General features: G+C 44.7%; 1 protein-coding gene across 1 annotated transcript in view; it reads right to left on the bottom strand.

Moving 5' to 3' along the window:
• Positions 1-23: 23 nt before the first annotated feature.
• Positions 24-24,884, bottom strand: part of ERICH6 (glutamate rich 6) — a 35,892-nt gene continuing 11,031 nt past the window's right edge. The window contains exons 6-18 of the mRNA XM_005286919.3: positions 23,239-23,314; positions 21,268-21,383; positions 17,734-17,796; positions 16,492-16,550; positions 16,274-16,390; positions 15,268-15,369; positions 15,031-15,188; positions 12,388-12,455; positions 8,808-8,965; positions 6,897-6,982; positions 2,322-2,474; positions 1,103-1,334; positions 24-313 (exon numbers count right to left, since the gene is read on the bottom strand). Of these exons, the coding sequence (XP_005286976.2) occupies positions 50-313; positions 1,103-1,334; positions 2,322-2,474; positions 6,897-6,982; positions 8,808-8,965; positions 12,388-12,455; positions 15,031-15,188; positions 15,268-15,369; positions 16,274-16,390; positions 16,492-16,550; positions 17,734-17,796; positions 21,268-21,383; positions 23,239-23,314 (1,652 nt within the window). The 3' untranslated portion in view covers positions 24-49. The remainder of the gene's footprint in view (positions 314-1,102; positions 1,335-2,321; positions 2,475-6,896; positions 6,983-8,807; positions 8,966-12,387; positions 12,456-15,030; positions 15,189-15,267; positions 15,370-16,273; positions 16,391-16,491; positions 16,551-17,733; positions 17,797-21,267; positions 21,384-23,238; positions 23,315-24,884) is intronic.

The raw sequence follows: 24,884 nt of genomic DNA, 5'->3' as shown, positions 1-24,884 counted from the left end.
TCAGAATAATTAAACGAATATTGTCTTTATGCAACACACACACTGCTAGTCAGACAGGTGCATTTATTATAGCTCTTATTGAACAGTCAACATCATCACTTATGTCGGAATTCTTACAAAGGTACATTAATTTTAAAGCCTGTGTTGCAAGGTAGGAAGGGGGTTTGATTTTGTCCCACTGCTCAGTAGATGGGAAGTTTAAACATCCATGTAGTCTATCAAACAGACGCTGAATCTTTATTTTGCAGGCAAACAGCAGCAGGTCTTCTTCGCATACATGTTTTGGTGGTGGAAGTTTACCAGGCTGCCTTACCTTTGAAAGAAAGAAGGTGTAGGGGGTGGAGAGTTATAAAATGTTTATGTTTAGAACAGCAATCAACAGTTCCTGGAGGATCAAAACTCACAGAAGCAGAGAGAAACATGAGAGCAAAACAGCAAAGCTATGCCCAGCAATGGGAGCATAAGCCTGCCCCCCCCCCCCAAACCTGTGAGGGGGAAGCGCTCTTTCTCTCTCAGGGCAGGTTGCTTGTCCGGTACTCCTGCTAATTAAAGACTTAATTTGCTGTTCTCATTGCTGGCTTGTGATATTAGAAACAATGTGAACCATGTAAAATGCTCAGTGATTGAAATAAAATATTTGAAACAAATTAATTTGGAAATGCCCCTCTGCCTGCATCTTTCCTGACTCCAACAAACAAGGGTGCTCTGCGTAATTTAATCCATTCCTTGGCCTCTACAATCTAAACATCACCCAGTGCAGATTACTGGTGCTTCTGGAAGGAATAATCTGTATACAGGAGCTGTGTTTGGCTGCTGCAGACCAATAATATGGACTGGGGGGGGGGGGGGAGTTGCAGGGGCGCTTAAGTCTCAACCTATATCCAGATTTGGACCTAAGGATGAGGTTCTACGGAGGTTGGACAACGAACAAACTGACCACGATGATACCAGCGAGGTTTGGGGAAAATAGCTAAACATTTTACAAAAAATGCATAAGCTGCCTGTGGCCAAACAAAAGGAGGGAAGTTTAATGGCAAGGAGACGTGCGGTTGATCCAATGGGGGGGGAGGGCTGGGGTGTGTGCGTGCGCGCGCTTAAGTACCTGCACTTTTGTTCCCACATTGAATTTGGCTTGTTGGCCCATGGCAAGAAAAGAAACCGCAATCTTGTCTTGTCCAACTATCCTGACACCAACATATTGGTTCAAGGATATAAAGATGGGTTTAAATGAAATGCGGGGTCCAGAGTCCATCAAATTACTTGGCCAGGTCCACATTCGCACCCTGTTGCCTGCTTGGTCTGAATAATGTCCTCCCTGAATATTTATGTTTATCCTAAACAAGTAGGGAATAAATTAATAAAATTAGTGCTTTCCATAACAGATCATGCCTTGCTGTTACTAATACAATGTAGGCCCACTCCTGCAAACTTTTACTGTCCTGCAATCAAAGGGACTACTCATGAGTAAGGGTCTGGAGGACTGGGCCCTTACATGTCTAAACCTAGTCATAGAGGGAGTCTTTCTTCTGCTGAGGTAGGTCATAAACCTGGGCCCTAAGGGCTTGACTTCACACAGTATTGAAAGTAGCACCTCTAGGAGATGCTCAACTCCTAGTGAAGTCAAAAGCTGCTAAAGGGGTTTGGTCCCTTGCAGAATTGAACCCTAAATAACCAGAAGTAGAAAAATGAGAGGCTTTCACCCCACTGTGTTTTCTTCTCTTTAATTCGCTGCACAGTTTCCAGGACTTTACATTTACTGACTTTGCTGTATGGTATTTTAGGCAAATTTATTGCTTGTGTGGGTGGGGAGTAAAAAGTGGAATTACTGTTAACAGTTTTCCCCATACATCATCCCACTCCCAGGCTTCTCAGCTTCCAAGGAGGAGTCCCCGGTGCACAAAACACAGCTCTGCAAATACTGTACAGTTCAAGGGTTGTTCCATGTCTAGTTCAGAGGGATTTATGGTTTTCATCTGACGTCTTCACCTGTGATTTAGGTTGGCTTTGTATGTTTTACAACAATGGGCCCTGATCCCGCAAACATTTCATATGCGCTTAAGCATAAGAGTGGTTCCATTCACCTCAATGGGCTTGCTTATGCACACGATTAACTGGCTGCAGGATCATGGCCTCAGAACATAAATAAAACTGTAAGTTGGAAAGCACCCGACCTAGGCTAGAGCTTGGCATTTGAATTTATTTAAAAGATGCTATTAAAATGCTAATTTTTAAACAAAGGGGGAAAATAACCCTTCTGAGCTACAAATGTGTCAGCACATGCTAAACAGAAAACCAGGGTGATTTGCTTTACATGGACATACCATACAATTCCGTTTGGATGATAGCAAGTACCTTTGCCACTGGACTCAAACACTGCTTGGATTGTTGCATTATTTGGCTTGTCTTCCTGTACTATACAAATATAACCTCTCCTCTTTTGCACAATGATAACGGCCAGATTGCCAGATGGATAGCTGTGTTCAGATAAGGTGTTCAAAGCCTCATTGTTTGGCTAGTAGAACTGCCCTATTATCAAGCATTCAATAGTTTGGTAAGTGTTTTATAATACAAAAGTTGTCACAACAGCTAGAATATTGTTTAAAGCCCCTGAGACTGAGCTGCCAATATTTTAACCAAGGGGCTCTGTCTCAGGCTTAGCCACACCCTGGGTCCTGGCAGCTATCCCCCAGCTGTGTGTGATAGCGACTTAATTAGAATGACTGACCCCAGCTGCAGGGAGGTCAGAGACAACTGCTTACACAGAACTGGTAACTCAGTAGGGGGAGATGTAGGAGAGGTGTTTTCTCTCTTGGAAGGGCCTGGAGGAGTCAGGTTGGAAGAGAGCCCCATGGAAAAGGTAAGGCTCCTGTGGGGGCAGGGTCTGTTAGAGCAGGGATGTCCTTGAGGGAAGCTACCAGACTCCCCAGGGAAGAGAGGGAGTAGAGGGAAAACCTACTGGGAGGAAGCCAGCCTAGGAGATGCTTTGCAGGACCTGGGCTTAGGGGCCAAGAAGAGAACTACAGTTTAGCCCAACTGGGGCAGAAGAATTATTAGTTTCAATATTTATTTGGAACTATAGTTGGACCTTATATCACCCTGGGAGAGGACTGAACTTTTAAGTGGCCAGGTTAGGAAGACTATGACAGAGACAGACCATTTTGGGGCCAAGGAAATGGCCACCAGGGGGTGTTAGAGGCCAAGTCCCTTCCAACAATGTATCTTGATGTCAGAGGATGAATGATGGTAAGAGTAATCCCTTACAGCAGGGGTGGCCAACCTGAGCCTGAGAAGGAGCCAGAATTTACCAATGTACATTGTCAAAGAGTCACAGTAATATATCAGCAGCTCCCACACCCCGCTCCCAGGACCTCCCTCCCACCCACCGGCAGCTCCCCGATCAGCACCTCCCCTTCCCTCCCAGCACCTCCTGATCAGCTGTTTCATGGTGTGCAGGAAGCTCTGGGAGGGGAGGGGGAAGGAGTGAGGGCACTGCAGGCTCAGAGGAGGCGGTGAGAAGGGGTGGAGTGGGGGCAGGGTCTGTGGCAGAGCCAGGGGTTGAGCAGTGAGCACACCCCCTGGCACACTGGAAAATTGGTGCCTGTAGCTCCAGCCCCAGAGTCGGTGCCTATACAAGGAGCCGCATATTAACTTCTGAAGAGCCGCATGTGGCTCCGGAGCCACAGGTTGGCCACCCCTGGCTTACAGGTTTCCAAAAAGATGTTTCATTGTAGCCTGTGAGGAGCTGTGTGTACAGGTGGTCTGTATGCAACCAGCAGTAAGTGGTGAGGGATGGAGGACTCTATTAACGTGTTCTCCCATTTAAACAGAAATGATTCCTTACAATAGTAACCAAAGAGGTAGGTAACGCCACTTAGCCAATGTACACTAAAGACACATACATAGGCGCTGACTCCATGGGTGCTCCAAAAAAATAGTGGGTGCTCAACACCCACCAGCCACAGTTGTTTGGCAGCACCCCCAATCAGCTAGGCCAGGGGCACCACCAAACAGCTGATCAGCAGCTTAGGGAGGGGTTTGCGGCAGGGTGGAGAGCAGTGAGTGGCAGATGGACAGGGCCTTGGGGAGGGGGTGCAGCAGGGGTGAAAAGAGGCAGAGTGAGGGCAGGGTCTTGGGGGATGGGGAAGGGCAGAAGGGCTGGAGCACCCCCAGGGAAAAATAAAAGTCAGCACCTATGGACACATATCTGGAAAAATGTTCTGGGTATATTGAATCAACTTGTGTAATTGTAATGGGAGCAGTGAAACCCTATAAGGAAATCTGGGGCTGGATGTATCGTCCCCATGGAAATCATAACGCAAATAAAAAAACAAAAACCCCAAGCAACAAAAACCCAACAAACCCAAACACTTGGTGCAATCTGAAAAGCAAAACATTTGCTCTTCAGAAATATCTTTTGAGCCCAGGGATAAGTTATCTCTGGTAGACTTGATTTAACATGCGTCATGCACATTTATGGCATCTTGTAATTTGACAATACTAATTAATAGCTCTATCTCTGGAACTGAGTAGGGGTGGGGGTTGATAGCAAAAGCAGGGAAGCTATTTCAAACCCATGTTCATTTTGGGAGCAATATTTCAATAAGTCCTGTCTGGTGTGTCACTGAGTCAGAAAAACGTCGCTGCAAAGGAAAAACAACAAGAGGATCTTAGTGTTGCAATGGACAATGGTAAAGCTAGTTTCAGGACTACAGAGTCACTTGGAGATGTTCTATTTCTGTTGGGTTTAAACAGCTCTTGATGTCTTGTAAATTCATGACTTGTATCTGTCCCTAGTATCTTTTACATGCTCCTTCTTAAACACAGGACACTTCTCAAAAGGTTAATCTTAGATCTACCCATTTGAAAGTCATTTTCAAGAATGGACACCCATGGCTGGGGGTATATCAGCATAGCTCAGGTTCTAAAGTGCTTGCGTCTCCTGAAGAAGCTTGTGGGTGAACTTGGCCACATAGTTGCTCCCAGTGATTGACACTCCAGTGCTACACTGGGGCAGGGGAGGCTGTTGCACTGTGAGAGGTGCAGCTCCATTTGAGGTGTTAAACTGAAGCGCCAACTGCAGGTAAATGAACTCCCAGTGCTCTTTCCAAAAGAGTGACAGATCTACCTGGTGCCCTGGCCAAGTCAGTACAGCACAAAGGTTCTAAGAGCTGAGCCTGTGTGTGACATGCTGCAGGGCGCACACTGGGAGCATCAGTGCAGCACTACCAGTGTCCAGCTTGTGGCTTTGCCAAGTGCTCTAGGATACTTAAGGGTATTAAAGGTATTTGTTATTTCAAACCAAGCTCTGTTCCGTTTTGAATGCATATGCTTCAAAATGGAGTCTGCCCTGATGCAAGCCAGTTTCATCACAATGCGGCAGTAACCCCACTATCATTAAGGTTGTGGAGCTTACGGTGGCTGTTCTTAAATCTCTGTAGCAATCACCACCGTGACAGCTAAGACTTCAGGGTAGGTTTTATCCTTTGCCATTCCCAGGTTTGGGGAAGCTTTGCTTCTCCCTCCCCCCATTGATTCTAAGTTAGTATGTCTGAGCCTTCTGTTACTGCAGGGCGGGGGGTTGGCAAATAAGTGGCTCCTATTCTTGTGTTACCTAGGGTTACCATACGTCCGGTTTTTCCCGGACATGTCCGGCTTTTCGGCAATCAAACCCCCGTCCGGGGGGGAATTGCCAAAAAGACGAACATGTCTGGGAAAAATACAGACGGGCACTTCCTCTCCCGCGGCTGCTCTGCTCCTCCCCGACTCAGCCTTCGGCTCTGTTTAAGAGCCAAGCTGCCCGAGCCAGTGCTACCGGACCCCAGCCGCCGGCCGGGCACTTCTCCTCCCCGGCTCCAGCTGCTCTGCTCCGACGGCGCAGGGTCCGGAGGCAAGGGGGCTGCCCGAAGCCCGTAGCGCTGGCTCGGGCAGCTTGGCTCTTAAACAGAGCCGAAGAGTCAGGGGAGGAGCAGAGCAGCCAGTGCCCGGCCGGGGGCGCAGGGTCCGGAGGCAAGGGGGCTGCCCGAAGCCCGAGCGCTACCGGCTTCACGGTTTGCCGGGCAGCCTCCAGACCCTGTGCCCCTGGCTGGGCGCTTCCCCTCCTGGGGGAGGGTCTGGAGGCTGCCCGGCAAACCGTGAAGCCGGTAGCGCTTGGGCAGCCCTGTTTGCATGGCTGGGAGGGAGGAGGGGGAGTTAGGGCGGGGACTTTGGGGAATGGGCAGAGTTGGGCGGGGAAGGGGTGGAGTTGCGGCAGGGCCGGGGGTGGAAAAGGGGCGGGGCCAGGGCCCCGTGGAATGTCCTCTTTTTTTATTTTTTAAGTATGGTAATCCTAGTGTTACCCTGCCACCCTCTCACATAGAAATCCAATCTAGTTCTCCAAACAAACATCCTCTTGTCATGAAATATTACCAGGCAATGCTCAGTTAAGATTGCACAGCATTCAAATCTTGAACCTATCACAGCAGTAACACTCAGTACTTCTACAGCAGCTGCAGTTCCTTGGAGAAAAGAGGAGTTATTCTGGTCATCAGGAATAGAACTTCTAAGATTGAGACTAGCATCGTTTGTAGAACATGCCTTTATCATCATAAAATACTAGTTAAGATTTAAACCCTAAATTGTCAAGTGAGCAGTAATTTTTGGGTGCCTAACCTGAGACATTAGGAAGGGATCTGACTTTCACAGGGCAGATGTTCAGTCCTTCCTGAAAATCAGGGGCCATTGAAGGTGTCACTAGTTGGTCTTGAAAATCTAAATCAATTTTTTAAAATTAGCATTTTTTGGGCTGCGGTAGCAAATGTGAGTGATACATCAAGTTATTCTGAGGTAAAAGGAACTAATCTTTTAAAATGTGATCAAATTTCTGGACTGCTCAGGTAAATGAGCCTTGTGAAGGATACAATAATTGTGCTGTACCGTCTGGAAATATGGTAAGGAACTTTCCTCCGTGTTTGTAGTATTTTTCCAAGAACTGTCGCTTCACTAGCTACATATTAAAAAGAAGAAAAAAAATGATGAGTTGGATCTTCACATAAACCTCACTATTAAAGGCACAATCTCCCAATTGTTCATGTGTTTATCTTCTTAAGGGCTTAGTGCCTTATTACACCCACTTCAGGAAAGCCTGGCTCTTAGCTTGGAGTTAAAAAAACTTGATGTTGATTTTTTCCCCCCCTCTCACTCACCCTCCACATGTTACTTGGATCTGTGGCCTGAAGACTTTACAATCTAAGGCAGGGGTGGGCAAACTACAGCCCGGGGGCTGCATCCAGCCTTTCAGATGTTTTAATCTGGCCCTCGAGCTTCTGCTGGGGAGTGGGGTCTAGGGCTTGCCCCACTCCGCACAGCTCCTGGAAGCAGCACTATGTCCTCCTTCCAGCTCCTACACGTAGAGGCATCCAGGGGGCTCCGCACACTGACCCTGACCCAAGTGCCCGCCCCCCGCAGCTCCCATTGGCTGGAACCAAGGCCGATGGGAGCTGCAGGGGCAGTGCCTGTGGACGGGGCAGCGTGCAGAGCTGCTTGGCCACACCTGCACGTAGGAGCCAGAGGGGGGACATGCCGCTGCTTCTGGGAGCTGCTTGAGGTAAGCACTGTCCAGAGCCTGCACCCCTGACCCTCTCCAAACCCCTCAGTACCAGCCTCATGCACTCCAGAGCCCGCCCTGCCAGCTGCAGCCCTCACATCCCCCAGCCCGGAGCCCCCTCCTGCACCCTGAACTCCTCATTTCTGGCCCTACCCCAGAGCCCGCACCCCCAGCTGGAGCCCTCACCCTCACCCCCTCCCACACCCCAACCCCTAATTTCGTGAGCATTCATGGCCCACCATACAATTTCCATACCCAGATGTGGCCCTCGGGCCAAAAAATTTGCCCACCCCTGATCGAAGGCCATGTCTACACTACCACTTTTGTCTTTATAACTTATGTTGCTCAGGGGTGTGGAAAAAAACACCCCCGAGTGACATAAGTTACACCGACAGACATGCCGGTGTGCACAGCGCTATGTCAGTGGGAGACCTTCTCCCGCCAACACAGCTACCAGTGCTCATGGAGGTGGTTTTATTATGTTGACAGGAGAGCTCTCTCCCATCAACGTAGAGTGGCTACACAAGCGATCTTACAGCGGCGCAGCTGCTTCGGTATAGCTGTGTGGCTGTAAGCTTGCTAGTGTAGACATCTCCAAAGTCTATAAGATGCCTGTGGTAATGGTGGCCATACAATTACTTTAGACGGGCACAGAGAGGTTTGAAGTTCTAGGATTAGAACACAGATCTCCTGAACTGCTGGCCTAGTGCTTTCATTACTAGATCATGTTCCCCTGCTACGTGTTACAGCTCATTTTGTTCCTCAACAGAAGGACTGCACTGTATTCCCACTTCAGACACAAGCTAAAATGGAGAGGACTACCAGGTAAAGGCAAAAAGAAAAGGAAATTAGCAAGACTCTGACCGTCAAGAAACACTAAAAGCTTAAGTCACTAAAACTGTCCCAATGGCTGCTGGCAAAGCAGCAAATGGATGAAGCTCCTTTGCTGGCCATGGTCTCTCTGATAAAGGAACTGACACAGAACTGTGGGTCAGACCATGGTGGAGGGAGCAGCTCTCTAAATTCCTCAGTGTTGTGAGTTCCTGGCCTCTTGCACACTGGGAGTGAAACTCACCCCAATGACCAGAGGCAGTGAAAGGCCAACACATCATTTATGTCCCACTAAGGCCCTTCTTAAGGCCTTGTGCACAGAGGTGAATGTCACCCTGGAAGGGTCAGACCCAAGAGTGGGGATCTAGCACAGAGAAAGTACAGGTGCTGTTACCTTTCCACCTGCAATGGTAAAGTCACAGCAAGTAATACTATAGTTAATTTCCTCTTTCTCTAGTCTCTCAACTGTCTCATAAGGCATGAGAGTCCAGCCTCCAGGGGAAGGTGGCTCACGGGAGAGCTGGTAGGAAATGGTTTTGAGTTGCTTTGAATCTAAAGAGAAAAGAAAAGAGTTACATATTTATAGGTGGGGTGCTAGTAGCACCACATATTATTAAGTTTGCCCAACATTTCTCATTAGAAGACCCTGTTTTCAGTTGCTTATAACTTGCAAACTTCAACCGTTTGCACATAAATTTTCCATGCTGGGTGTCTGCCATGGCTTGAAAATTTTTTGGAATATTTCAGCCAAAACAGATTGGCCATTTCAGAGAAGGCGGCTATGGAAAAATAAGTTGTTGAATTCTTGAGACCTTTTCTCTGAAATGCTCTGGCGCCTACTTCCTTTGCAGCAGGCACTTGAGGGGTGGCCTTTGTGTCAAGGATGTGGATTTTGCCATACCTGTGGAAATCTGCCCAAATTTGGCCAAGTTATAAGCATTTGAAAAATTCAGTCTCTGTAGAGACTTGCTAAAGCTTAACAGCTAAAATCTCTGAAAATTCTGTCCTCACTGGGCATGCTCCCTCCTCTCAGAGCTGTCCTCTTCCTTATTTACCACTCCCACAATTTCTGTGTCTTCTGCAAGCTTTCTTCCAGATCATTGATAAAAATGTTATAGTGTAGGGCCCAGAACAGATCCCTGCGGGATCACACTAGAAACACACTCACTCAATGAAAATTCGCCATTTATAATTACATTTTGAGACCTAACAATTAGCCAGTCTTTAATCTATTCAATGTGTGCTGTGTTAATTTCATATCATTCTAGTTTTAATCAAAATATCATGCAATACCTAGTCAAACGTCTTACAGAAGTCTATTACAGCAATGCTATTCCCTTTATCACCCAAATTGTAATCTCATCAAAAACATATATCAAGATAGTTTGACAGGATCTATTTTCCATAAATGCATGTTGATTTGCATTTACTACATTACCCACCCTCTTTTAATGATCAGCGTCTCCCATTATTTTGCCTGGGATCAATATTGACAGACCTATAATTCCCAGGTCATCCGGTTTACCCTTTTCAAAAATGGCACATTAGCTTTCTTCCAGTCTTCTGGAACTTCCCCAGTGCTCCAACACTTATTGAAAAGCAATATTAATGATCTTGTGAGCTCTCAACATGCATCCAGGAATTTTAAAAGAGCTAGCTATCTGGACCTAACTTTAGTAGCTTCTGTTTATCATGCTCCAGAAATACAAGTGGAATGGAAAGAGTGTTATCACCGGATATGATTAAATCATCTTTTTTTTCCTCAAGTCCAGAACAGAAATATTTATTGAATACTTCTGCCTTTTCTGCATTATTATTGATAATTCTTCCATTTCCATCTAGTAATGGACCAATACCATTGTCAGGATTCTTTTTGTTCCTAACATTTTAAAAACTCCTTCTTATTGTCCTTAACTCTACTCTTCTGGCCACAGATTTCTCCTTGTGTCTGTTTGCTTCCCTTATCAAATTTCTACAATTCCTAACTTCTGATTTTATTTAATTCCTATCTACTTCCCTTTCTTTGTTACATATAACTTTTTTTTAGCTGTCTTTACTTCCCCTCTAAACCAAGTCAGTTTTTTTACCAGCATGGCCTCCTTCCTCAATTTTGATATTTTGGGCACCTACTAAGGTGTTCTTAAATGATTCCCAATTATCATTTAAGGGGAGAGACAGATTGTCTTCTTGCCCAGCCAGTCCTTTCCAAACTGAGATGATGGACCAGAGGAATGGAGAGTAGGACTGGGTAGGAAAGGAGAATGGGACTGGGACAAGGAATCACTGGTGGGGAAGAGAAGACAGGGGCAGAGGGCATAAGGGTCTGTGCACACTAGTGCACAGTCACTTTCAGAGCCCAGAATGAAAATAAGGATTCTTTAATCTCACCATTCCTCTGTCAACAAATTTCTGTGAAACCCACTTTTAATGGCTATATCTTGCACCCTTCTGTGCTGGTTTGCATAGAGGATGACAAATTTCTAATGCTATCAGTTACTCAACTCAAGTGACAGAGGTCTGTGCAGTGAATCCAAAGGTTCCAACCCTGCTGATGACCCATATGGGTGACAATATGATGCCACATGAAGGAATGTTTTTCAGTTTGCTTTTTTCAAATCCTAGGACATTATACACACAACCTATATTAAAAGAACATTATTAAGATTGCAAAGTCAAGCACTACAAAGTTAGGAAATGCCAGAGTTAAGGTTACTTTGCTCCCTTAATTTGCCCCCCTGGTGTATATGTATTATGATACAGTCTTTAATTACATGATCACATTCTCCCCCCCACCCACACAGGACCCCTGTCTCATTCAGTGCACAGGTTAGATCTGCTTTGAGGCTAAATCAGGGCTATGCAGTGAAGGAGACTGTTTTTTGTAGGACCCCTCCATCCCCCCCACCCCTCCAAAATTGGAAGCTGTCTAGTGAATGAGGCTGGGGATTGCAGGAAGAGGAAGGATGGTCTCATGATTAAGGCAGCTGAATGTGGTCCTGGATAATTGGATTATATCCCTGCCTCTGCCACAGGGTTCCTAGGTGATGCTGGGCAAGTCACTTAAATCAAACTTTTCACAGTTGATCACTAATTGTGTGTTCTTCCTTTCGGCCTGAGACCACAGGGCTCAATTTGCAGAAGTGCTGAGCACTCACAACTGCAACTGAAGTCAATGGGAGTTGTGCTTGAATACATAAAGTGCTACATAATAAGTACACTGAAAAACCAGGTCCTAAGCATCTCAAATTGGGTGCCCAAATAAGTATATACTTTTTACCTTAATCTCGGTGCCTCAGTTCTTCAGCCGTAAAATGGGGATAATACCAACCCTCATGTCACTGGAGTTTTTTGAAGATAAGTTAATATTTGTGAAGCACTTAGACACTACAGTGATGAGCCCATGAGAAAATTAATAATTCTCACTTCAGGAGAGACTCTGAATAATGTGCAGCAAATAAGGCTCAGGACCACACATTGAACAATGAGGATAAAACAAAATGTGCAAATAGCTTCTCATGAACTGAGCACCACCCATCCTGTGCACTGAATGAAGCATGGTCCTGTGAAAAATTGTAATTACAGACTGTCATAATGCATATGTACAAAGAGGCCAACTGAAGATTGCACAGGCAACCTTAATTCTGGCATTTCCTAACTTTTCAGGGCTTGACTTTGCAACCTTCATGTTCTATTAAGGTAGCTTGTGTGTGTGTAAAATTGCATATTAAAGCAAACAGTTCAAGCATAAGCCTTTGAAGTCTGAATGAGAGACGCCACCCTGTGTAAGTGTGTAACACAACTGTGCCTCTTTCTTTTTTCACGTTAGGAGCCATCTTAACGTAAAAGGCAGGGCACACTTGATAATAAATTAGAGAGCAGGCATTGAAATCCACATCCAGTGAGAGAGCCCGTTCCAACTCTGGCACAAATTTTCAGTTGAAGTTCATTGTAACAATAAAAAAAATCCAACTCACATTCAACGAAGCTGGCCTGCTCTGCTGCCATGAATGCAAACTGTTTTGCTATTTGTCTTTCCTGTTGCCTATAAAGCAAAAACATACAGGACATAAATTCCAAACGTCTTGCTTCGAAAGGTACAAGTGCAATTCAAATGTCTTTGCAGCAGTAATGCAAGTGAGCTGCTGTTTGACAGCTATTTGGGCCTGATTCTCCTCTTACTTCTGCAACTGCAAGTAACTCCATTGGCTACAGTAAAATGATGCCACTATGAAATCTGTGCACAAAAGGAGAATTGGGCCCTTTTATAGATTACTGTATGATGTAAAATTTGACTGTTACTTGATTGTTTGACCAACTCTGCATACATTACAGTTTTTAGCTCATTAGTAAATATGCATCTTGTACAGAAGAGATTTGACATCTTGCAAGATTCTTTAATTGATATTTTGTAACTGATATTCAGAACATAAGGGAAAGTACAGAATATGGTGTTATGGTGGCAGAGCTGGAAATTTTCTCTCTTGCTTCTGAGGATATTCAGTGTGGTGATAAAATGATAACAAAAATTCTGCCAGTAATGCTGATGAGCTGGAAAACAAAGGAAGAATTCCTAAGCTCAGAACTGCTGGGGTCCGATAAAAGATTGAGTCAGAAGATCTGGTTTTATTTTGCGCTGAATGTCTGTGAAGTCTCATGAGCCCTAAATTAACAGACTATGTGACAGATTTTTATTTCACGGTGAAGACTTCTACACTGCCATGCGTTATCTTGACAAGCTGACCCAGCCTTTAAATAATGTGCAACATCTTTTTAAACAGCTAGGGCAGTGGGCATACTGGATTTCAAGATGGAATGACTGGAATTTATCCACACTACACAGATTTCTTAATACAGAAAATAATGGCCTCTCTCTTGCAGTTTTGTATCCAGCACAGCTTCAGGTATGTTATGCTGGCTAAACATACTTCTAAAGTCTGCTCAAGAATCTGTCCTAATAACCAATGCTGGGCAAGCCATGGCAAGAATAGATTAGGAAGAAACAAAACCGATAATTGGGGGCTGTTATTTAATGCTATTCTGTGATGTTATTCTCTTTATCCAAGTTTAAAATTAAGCCAAATACATTATAAATTTGGTACATAGTGCAATATACTTACATTATAGGAGTACATAAATTATAGGAGTACATGGAACTCCTACTGTAACTCAGCGTTTAGGGATAGAAATGTTCTTAACATTTCCCCTGGCACTTTATTTTTGTTCTTTAAGTTTATGGAGTAGGCCCAGATATTTGCACTGGCTTTTGGCTTCCTTTTAAGGGCTGAGAAACTGGACATGCACAGTAAGATATGCAGTAAAATGGATGACCGGTTCATACTGCAGTGGGGATATCACTATCCAGCTAATCTCTTTTTATTACTCATTAGTTGTGCAGAGGGTTAGAATTCATTTATCTGGTTATCATCTTTCAGCTTGGACAAGAAAAAGGCTCTACCAACGCCTTCTCTAAGAATTACATTTGTACCGCTGAGTACTGGCATTAGCCTATTTCTACCTCTCTCTGCAGCTCCATCCTATTTTGCTTTTCTCTTTCTTTAAGGAAGGAGAGATTTCTATAAAGTCACCATTTCATTTGATTAATGGTACAGGATAGTGTTGCTACTGTAGGTAGAGATGGAGTTTGGAGAGAACAGACAAACCTTTTACTATTTTCTCATTATCTTGCTGTCTTGCATACCTGAAAGGTTTGGCCTTTTTTCTGTATTGCTACTGCTAGAAGTATCACTTGATGCTAAAACAATCTAATAAATCCCTCTAAACAGACCTCTCGAAGTAGTAATAATGTGGAATTGCAGGACAGTTGCCATTGATCTTCACTGCCACCTTGACACCAAGGACTGACCTGATATATACACATTACATACACACACACACACACACACCCCAAATATAACTTTTAAGAAGTGCTGAGCACTCACAACCCAAATACATGTCAATTTTGCGAGTATTCAGCACCGCTCACCAGTGGGTTCGAAGTATCTCAGTTTGGTTACCCCAAAACCAAAGGCATCCAAAGTCAGTATCTCTCTGAAAAATATCAGAGGGGTAGCCGTGTTAGTCTGAATCTGTAAAAAGCAACAGAGGGTCCTGTGGCACCTTTGAGACTAACAGAAGTATTGGGAGCATAAGCTTTCGTGGGTAAGAACCTCACTTCTTCAGATGCAAGACTTGCATCTGAAGAAGTGAGGTTCTTACTCACGAAAGCTTATGTTCCCAATACTTGTTAGTCTCAAAGGTGCCACAGGACCCTCTGTCTCTGAAAAATGTGGCTTAAGCATTTGGGGCAAGACTTAGGCCCTAAACACTGTCAGTTTGCGATTATGAGTCTGGCTTCATTTACTTTCTGGAGATTACTAAAGCCAAAGATGTCACTAATATAAGTTAGAAGACAGTGCAAGTGGGGCATATACTAACACATGCTGAGCAGGCCCTCTCTGGACTTTTCCTGACATATATTCCTCCTGTTTGGTGCAGATTCTCTTTTTACTCCCATTTGCTATATTTTGAATTTCTCCGCATTGTCTCCCCCAGGTTAGAATGTTGTTCCCGAAAAAAACTAACTGCACAGTTCGCTATATTTTACCAGCAAATGGTACCTTTGATATTCTTTCTCCCTTGCTTGCTGCCTGTCCACTTCACTGCCGTGGGCTGCATGAGGGTCAATGGAGATTGACTCATTTCTAGCGTTCTCATAATTCTTTTTTTCAGTAATGATGTACTCATAGAGATCCTGATTTTGCTCACAACAGAAAAACTGAAAAGCAAAGCAGTGGTGTTACTCCAGTAGGGGGTGATTCATGGAGAAGCTCTGTTAACTCTTTCCAATCGCTTACTGATTCATAATCTTCAGAGGTTGGGTCAAGATCTTCATAGGAAGGAAATAATTTCAGCAAGCTGCCACAGTACTCACATGTTGCAGTAGATTCCTCTTCTATCTACAATGGGGGCGTGGGAGAGGAAAACAAGGATTTGCATGGTGATGTGATGTTTCTATAATCCTCCTATTCTAGGAAAAGGAGGCACCTTCAAAAACGCCATGTTTTAAAGTCCTTTACTTCAGTCTATGCATGCACAACCAAGCTTCTGAGCTGATTAGCAGGACAGTTTGAAGACTATGGCTCCCTTTTACTTTCTAAGGAGATTGCCAAGCACTGTAAGTTAGCCAATTTATTTCATTAGGGATCCTGCAAAGTTGGTGATAGAGGAGCCTGAGCAGTGTTGCAAATTTTTTGTTGCCTGGGTTCCTGGCAAAAAGTATTTTCAGAGACCGTTTTTCCTCCTTCCCCTGTGGCTTGCTTGCTTATTTATTTATTTATTTTACAAGGCGTTTCTTAGTCCCAGTGCCCTGGATCAAATTCAGATAAATGATCAGGTGTGTTTAAAGAGCAGCTCTGGTCAGTGGAACACTGTCTGCTTCCAGCTCCCAGCCCTTACAGAATGATATTTAGATTGCTTGGCCATTGTCTTATTTTTGAAGCAGTGATGTCTCTATTAGATAAACATATACCACTTTGGGTACCCAGAACTATGTATTGTGCATGCATCATTATGCATAAACCAAAATAAGATTGTATATCTTAGTTTTAGTGAAAGAACTAGATTTTGCCCTAGAAACATATCCTCAGCATAAAATAGTGTGGGATGCTTGCACAGTCTAATGTATTTTGGTACGTGGATTAGACATTTCAGTGCCCTAGTGAATGACCACCTCACTGCTAATGAAACCCTTGCAAGTTGAATTTGACAGATGGCAGCATCTTCCACAGACTTCATTTTTCCTTCCTGCGGCTCTTGGGGGTTAATACAAACACACTACCATGTAGCAGAAAGAAACATCACCTGTATCTCCAGGCCTTCTCTTGATGATTCTGGCCTATATGCTAGAATAGTTGGTGGCCCAATATGGGACAGTGTGCGCAGAGATTCCTCAAACAGCCTTATGAAGTCTTCATTAAACTTAAATTTGAAAACAGCAAATTCAATGTAGAGTCAGCTCTTTTTCAGAGGGAAAATTGTTAAGAATAAAATGTATAATTGTAGGGACTGGAGAACCATACCTCCATGTCGCACAAAATGCCTAAACTGCTGAGGTCTTGTGACAGCACTGCATGTATATCTGAATAGCAGCAATGAAAATTAATTAGGGAAGGCGTTGTGTTCTAGGAGAGCATTTCTTCCTAGCATCTTGGGAGGAATTCCCTCCCTGGCTTTTCAACACCCCTTCTCTCCCCTCCCCTTCCTTAACACATGCCACCTAGCTGGAACATCTTTGGAGCTTATCAACACACTGCTCCTAAACCATTGGTAGGGTTGCTGTCCATCAGTGTGGAGCCCTTCCCTGCTTTGGTCGGGGAAAGGACATATAGGCCTTTATCCCATACAGTATTTAAGCATGTGCAGTAAAGCATGGGCTTAATTTTAAACAAGGAATAGTCCCATTGAAGTCAACAGGACTGCTCACTGCTTAAATCTAAGCACTTAAGTAAAGTGTTGGATCAGGGCTATAGTGTCTAAAGCAGTTCCCACCTCTGCTGTCTTGAGAAGCAAGAGACTGGAAGCTAGAGATGGGGAAACTCCTATTAAGTCTTCTAATCCATCCCCTACCAGTGCAAGACTGTTTCCTATATTTTGGGCTTGTCTACACTGGTACTTGACAGTGCTGCAACTTTCTCGCTCAGGGATGTGAAAAAACACACCCCTGAGCGCAGCAAGTTTTAGCGCTGTAACGTGTCAGCATAGACAGTGCACCAGCACTGGACAGCACGGCTCCCAGAGCTGGTAGCTACTCTCCTTGTAGAGGTGGTTTTTTGTTGTTTTTAGAGCAGTGGGAGAGCTCTCTCCCAGTGCTGTGCCACAGCAGCGATTTAACGTTGCCTGTGTAGACAAGCCCTTAGTCTACACATAAATATCCGAAATTAAGGGGTTTCCACCACTCTCCTCAGACAGCTATTCCCAATCCAGTAAAAATGGTTGGCAGGAAGCTTTTCCTGACATCCAGTCACAACGAATCCCATTACTCAGTTATATTTCCTTGTGCCACCCCTTATAATTCACCTTCTACCTTACTATTTACATCCTTCACAATCTTGCAACAAGTCATATTCCCCCAGTTATGGCTCAGAGAAGCCACACTTCTAGTTCTTTTAATCTGGCCAATCCTTCTAATCCCAAACCATTTTTGTTGCTCTTTTCTGAGTTCCCTGCCCTTTGTCACTATCCAATAGGTATTAGTGTGTCCAGAATTGAATGCAGCCCTCCAAGAGGGAAAGCAGAAGCAGCTCCTCTGGGTATCAGTTTACCATTTCCAGCAGCAGTAGCGATGTGAATGCTGTCTTTCTTGAGCTCTTCAGTCTTTCTCTGAACTAGAATTAAAATACACAGTCAACATAGGCAGTGGCCAAGCTTTGACAAGGTGTTTGATCTCGTCAAAGAAAAGAGCTGCAGGGAATGCTGAGCTGGAGGAGAGGAAACACAAGAGAGGGAGACCAAAATACATTGCTACACTGTGGACGGGCCTCTCTTTAATATAGTGGCGTGGTGCCATGAGACTACAGGCCCCAGGCATTCGATACTCCATCTTGTCTCCAGTATTTCCTCTTGCAGTGTGCTTGTATTGGATTTTACAAATAAGTATCCATTAAAGTCTAATTGAGCAGCCCTTTTGTACAGGATATCCCAATCAACAGTGGTTGTCCAGTAAAAGGTATTAGCTCAGCCACCTTGTCTCTCTCACATCCTGGGACCAACACAGCTACAATAACACTGCAGATAGCATTTGGATGATGCAGTGTAGTTGTAGCCGTGTCGGTCCCAGGATATTAGAGACACGCCTTTTATTTAGAGACAAGCCTTTGAGCCAGTTTCCTTCAGGAAACAACCAACTTTTTCTACAAACTCTGCAACATTAACCACCTGCCTCAGAACACCATCCTTGCCACCATGGATGTCACTTCCCTATACACCAACATCCCTCACAATGACGGCAGAGCTGCCTGCCTCAAATATTTACAAGACAATGGACAACCCTCAGATATCCACCCCAAACACATTGCCAAACTCGTCCATTTCATCCTCCTCCATAATATTTTTATATTCAACAACAAACACTTTGTCCAAACCATGAGAACAGCCATTGGTACTAGGATGTCTCCCCAATGTGCCAACCTCCTCATTGGCCACCTTAAAGAAGAATTTCTGGACAAATGCACCACAAAACCAATGATATTCCTGAGACACATTGATATTTTGATCCTCTGGACAGATGGCTTGAACTCCCTCATAGATTTCCATCACAACTTCAACAACCACCACCCATCCATTAAACTCTCTCTAGAACACTCCCACACCAGCATCAGCTTCATGGACACCACAATCAGCTTCAACAATGGAATCCTACAGATGTCTCTATACAAGAAACCCACACATCATCCCACCTACCTTCACAGATGCAATAATTATCCCAAACAAGAAATCTATCTTCAGCCAGACACTCAGATACCACAGAATATGCTCCGAGGAGAAAGTCTGGGATATACACCTTAACACACTCAAAACCTCCTTCACCAAACAAGGACACTCCACCAGAGAAGTAGATTCGATCATGGAATGGGCCACCCAAATACCTCAAGAGAACCTGCTTCACTACAGCAGGGCCGGCTTTAGCAAGAGCGGGGCCCGATTCCTGGGGGCGGGGCTTGCTGCAAGCCCTGCCCCCAGGACCCGAGCCGCGCCGCGGGGGGGGGAGATGGGGGACCCGAGCCGCGCCGCGGGGGGGGGGGGAGACGGGGGGACCCGAGCCACGCCGCGGGGGGACGGGGGGACCCGAGCCCCGCCGCGGGGGGATGGGGGATGGGGGGACCCGAGCCGCGGGGGGGGACGACCCGAGCCGCGGGGGGGGATGGGACGGGGGGACCCGAGCCGCGCCGCGGGGGGGGACGGGATGGGGGGACCCGAGCCGCGCCGCGGGGACGACCCGAGCTGCGCCGCGGGGGGACCCGAGCCGCGCCGCGGGGGGGGGACGGGGGGACCCGAATCTCTGATTCGCGGGAAGCAGGGGAGGGGGCGGAGCGTTCAGGGGAGGGGAGGAGGGGGAAGTGAGCTGGGGGCGGGGCGGACAGCTGCAGCGCGGGGCCCTCTTGGCGCGGGGCCCAATTCAGCTGAATCGGCCTAAAGCCGGCCCTGCACTACAGAAATCCCCTCCAACTGCACACCCCTAGTTATTGCCTACACCTCAGACTGGAACCTATATGGGATATCATCAAATAACTACAACCAATATTTGATGGGGACCCCATCCTGAAAGAAATCTTTTCTGAACCCTGATTTCTGGCCTTCAAATGCCCCCACCTCTCCAAACTTATTGTCAGACCAGGACACACCAATTCAAAGCAGCACCAGACCCTGCCAGAACAACAGATGCAAAACCTGCAGACATATCTCCACAGCTATGATCAATATTCCCCACAACACACCTTTCAAGATCCATGGATCCTGCACATGCCTGTCACAACATATGGTGTATCTCATCTGGTGCACTAAATGTCCCAATAACTACGTGAGTAAAACCAGACAATCACTATGCTCTCGAATTAATTGAAATAGGAAAATGATAAAAACATCCTATCACACTTTTCACACAGTGATCGCTCTATATATGACCTATCAGTCCTCATCCACTTTCAAAAGATGAGCCTGGGAGCTTAAATTCATTACTTCAGACACTAAAAATCATGGACTAAACAAAAAGAAGAACAGGAGGACTTGTGGCACCTTAGAGACTAACAAATTTATTAGAGCATAAGCTTTCGTGGACTATAGCCCACTTCTTCGGATGCATATGCATATGCATCCGAAGAAGTGGGCTATAGTCCACGAAAGCTTATGCTCTAATAAATTTGTTAGTCTCTAAGGTGCCACAAGTCCTCCTGTTCTTCTTTTTGCGGATACAGACTAACACGGCTGCTACTCTGAAACCTTTCATGGACTAAACAGAGATCTGTAATCCACTAACCCCCTCTTTTTGTCCTGTGACTGCAGAGGTGTTAATGGGCCACTCTCCCTTGAATGGTCCCTTACAATATGTGCTAACTATTTATGCTAAACAATCTTGTCCACCTTGCATTTAGCTGTGATGCTCTGAGTATCTTTCCCAGATCTGAAGAAGAACTTGTCTCTCTCACCAACAGGAGTTGGTCCAATAAAAGATATTCTCCCAGTCATGCACCTCTCTAACATTTGGTCCAATTTGGATGACTCAGTTGAGCAGCAGAAGCAAAGAGGCCATATATTTTCAACTCTATTTAGAGGCTTTGAAAGTTATTTTCCATAGGGATATGGTACACAACTAGGTCTTTTATCTGCTGAGCATTCCCCCACAGACTGCTGGGTTTTCTTCTTACTAGCTGAACATTCTGTCACATGTTTAATAATAGTTGTATTTAGAAGAAGTGCTATCTAGTGGCTATAGGGTGACCAGACAGCAAGTGTGAAAAATCAGGATGGGGGTGGGGGAGTAATAGGAGTCTATATAAGAAAAAGACCCCAAAATCGGGACTCTCCCTATACAATCGGGACATCTGGTCACCCTAAGTGGTTATAACAAGGAGCTCTCCTAGGTTCTGTTCCCAACTCTGACATTGACTTGCGGTAGAACCTTGGGGAAAGTCACTTGACTTCTGTGTCAAGTTTACCCTCGTGTAAAATAAGGAATTACACAAACCCTTGGTTACTAGGCACCTTAGAAGAAAAATGCTATAAATGTGCAATTACTACTACACAAGTTGGCTCTTATACAGTAAGCAACAGATACTTGAACTAGCAAAGCCATTTCTTACTGGTTTTTCTGTACATATGTTCATAAATCCAGCTTGTTTCCGTCTGCATTGACACTGAAATTCCTAAAGGTTTCTCTTGAGTTGAGTAATCAACATTATAAGATGTTTTTCTTTCCCTACATGTAAAACACAAATTGCAAATTAATCATGTATGGTAGATGCAAAGAAGTTGCTTTTGAAAATCTATTCAAGCAGGAGGTTTTTCCAACTTGAGTGTTTAATACACTATTAGAATTTAGAGTAACACATGTATGTAGGACTAAAGGCCTAGAAACTTATTTTTGCTATCTGTAAGATTTATAGACTTACGCTCAATCAAGTCAGTCTTTGAAGGTCTCCAATGGACTAGACAACGAAAATGTCCTTAAGTGACATTTGAGATTAAACTATGAAAATCTCAGATTGGTTTCTCTCTCAAAGCATTAAGAAGCAAATAAATGAACATTAGGTTTGTTTTATACTTTAAAACAAAAATTCTTGTCTTCCATGGTAAGAACTGAGATGAAAGATGTCAAGTCTGGGAAACCAGGATTAATAAACCAGCATTTAAAATTCCTGTGCTCAACCATCAAGGTTGACTGTTCTAATATTTGACTTTTCTCTTCTTGTGTCTGATCACAAAGACCCTGTTAAGTATCTATGGCTTTTTGATTTATAAATCAAATCCAAGGGCCCAAGACTCATGAGCAAACTTAAAAAACAACAAAATAATAGATGCAGGCATGGTGAAGGAAAAAATGTTCAGTAGGTGAAACGTTATCAACTTTAAGTATAGTCTATTTTAAACAGCACTGAGTTAAAATTTGCAAATCCACTTGCGTATCTCCTTAATTTCCAACACCTTTCATATGCAGAAGATTACAATCCACCTCAGCTATATCATCCAATTTATAGTTAAAGCATAACATGAAATCTAAAATTAGGGCTGATCTACACTAGAAAATTAGATCGACCCAGCAACGTTGCTCGGGTGTGAAAAATCCATCCTCCCATCCCCTGAGTGACATAGGTAAACTGTCCTAAGTCCCCATGTAGGCCATGCTAGGTTGATAGAACAATTCTTCCATTAACCTAGTTACCGCCTCTTAGGGAAATGGATTTACTACAGGGATGGGAGAACTTACTCCTTGCTGCAGTAAGTGTCTACACCAGTGATTCTCAGCCTATTTACCATTGTGGGCTGCATATGCAGCTCTCTATGCGGTATATGGGCTGCATCCACACAATATATATACTACCTGTATGGCCCTGAGGATGTCACATGGGCCCCAGCTGTGTACTGATTGGGCTGCAAGAGGCCCACGAGCCATGAGTTGAGAACCACTGGTCCACACTGAAGTGCCATAGCGGCACAGCTGCACCACTGTAGCATTTTAAGTGTAGATGTTCCTTACAGACTGAAAGCATCATAGAGCTCTTCCCTTTTCCACTACACAGTGCAGCTGTCCTACTACCTTGGAGAGGTGACTTCAACAGTTGAGTTGAAAGCTTTAGCTTGCTCAAAGCTATGAGCAAGTAATGTATATGAAATATGTTGGTGGTCCTAGTACAGATCCTAGCGAACAGGCATCGCAAAAACAACCACCAGACAGACATAGCACAAATAATCGGCACCCCTGTTGGTTATTTAACTAGAAGCCAAAACAGGATGGACATAGAGAATGAACTACCCTTTCACTCACAGATACTTTCCCTCCAAATCCAGGTTGAAGTTTATTCAAAGAATAGCCCATGCTACCATTGCCCATGCTGTACCAGCTTTGTAGATAAATAGAAGACAGCAGTCTCTGTGGCTGTCAAACACCTTTGACAAGGCCTATATCTTAAAAGCAAGCTTGAACTATATTCAGGAAAAACAATGAAAGCAATGGAGATTTGTAAATAGCTTTCCTCACTGGTTCTAAGTTTCCCAGCTTATGATCCTGTTTGACAAGTCATATTAAGTTTTGTGGTAATTTTGCATGTGCTTACCTGCTTAATTTGTGTAATGAGGGAGAGCAAGTTTCTCTTCTAATTCCACCTAAGATTGTAGGAAGGCCTTTTGTACCTGTTGAACACAACAAACTAGTCTATGCATGCAATTCAAACAATACTAAATGATTAAACACACAGACTCTTCACTGCAGCTGCTGGTCTAGGTTCATGAGAGAGAACTGTATTTGTTAAAATCCAAACTAAAATACGTGCTACTTTTTAAATGGTAGTTCCATAGCAAGGTGCTTCTTAAGAGCAGAAATTTTCTACTTCGTTCAAAAAGATGACGTGTTCAGGACTAACTCCTGAATCTCTTTTGAGGGATTATTATTGCTGCATGCAGTCTAACCAGGGCCGGCGCTACCACTTTTGCCCCCCCCAAGCCCCTCCCCAAAAAGCCACTCAAACTGCCGAAGGGAAAAAAAAAATGCCACCCCTTAGCATGCGCCACCCCAGGCACGTGCTTCCTCCGCTGGTGCTTGGAGCCAGCCCTGAGTCTAACTAACTAACCTACAGTAACACTATCCTCACTAGGCTTCCCAGGCTATTGACCTGGAGGTTTCAATCCCAGCAGAATTCAGCTGCTCAGGTGCTCCTTTTGTCTAGCACTAAGAGTCACTTATGCCCACCCTTCTCGAAGTGCCCTGCCTGCCAATATGCTATGTTTCTGTTTATAAAGTCCATCCAAATCTAGGACGTAAATACTTCAATGATCAGCTTTTGCCCTAAGCCCCTCCTTGGGTGTGTTGGGCCTGCTCTCATCCCATGTTCTTTCTGGTTGATCATAGAGCACAAGTTTCTCAGTGAAAGACTTAGTTGAGGAACTAACTCTTGGAAGAGGTGGACAAAATTTCTTCCTTAGCTGCCTTAGGACACATTGTAAGACACATTCATTGTGGTTGGCTAGTTCTTGATAGTTTGCCCCCTGCTTGTTTATTGGATTTACTAACCCTTCCCCTCTTGCTCTCTTTTGTAATAATTGAGCCTACAACTTTGTGAGCTTACCTGTGGAAAAGTAACTGAAAGGTCATTAAATATTATAATAACCTATAACAATCTATTTGTGGGGAAATGTACAAAAGGAAGACAGACTAAATTAAACCAAACAAGAAGGCCTATTGATAAAACTGAAGGACTATGTTAAGATCATGCTTAGTAAACAAGGGGAATGTGGAATTGGAAATTAGGCCTAATTGCTGGACAAAATAATGAGGGGAGGAGCTATTTCAGCCAATCACCCCTTTTGGGGGCCCTTAAAAACAGCCTTTGGGAGGGCAGGGAAAGACTAATACCGCCACTGCTACAGCCACTGCTATGGGACTTTCCATCGTGACACCCAGATGTTGGCACATAGTGGGAACACGTGACCATCACCGCTGCACCAGCAAGGACCCTTGCCTGCTACATGAGAGATCCTGCTCTGTCTTCCCCTCCCTTGTGTCTCTCTTTCCATCCCCCACTCGTGTCGCTTTTCACTTGAGCCTAAAAAATACTGTGCTGCACAGCACTAGCACAATCAGATGAGACAGCCCACCCAGTTCTGCTCAGCCTGAGAAGGACCTGACCAAACCAGATGTCCCTGACCGGGGAGGCAAGCCAGGGTCCAGAGCAACAGGTGCGTGATGTGCCAGCCCAAAGCACCT

Source organism: Chrysemys picta, chromosome 9 (assembly GCF_011386835.1).
Source record: "Chrysemys picta bellii isolate R12L10 chromosome 9, ASM1138683v2, whole genome shotgun sequence".
Taxonomy (NCBI): domain Eukaryota; kingdom Metazoa; phylum Chordata; order Testudines; family Emydidae; genus Chrysemys; species Chrysemys picta.
The sequence above is the reverse complement of the archived record's forward strand: the minus strand, read 5'-3'. Positions and strand labels throughout refer to the sequence as shown.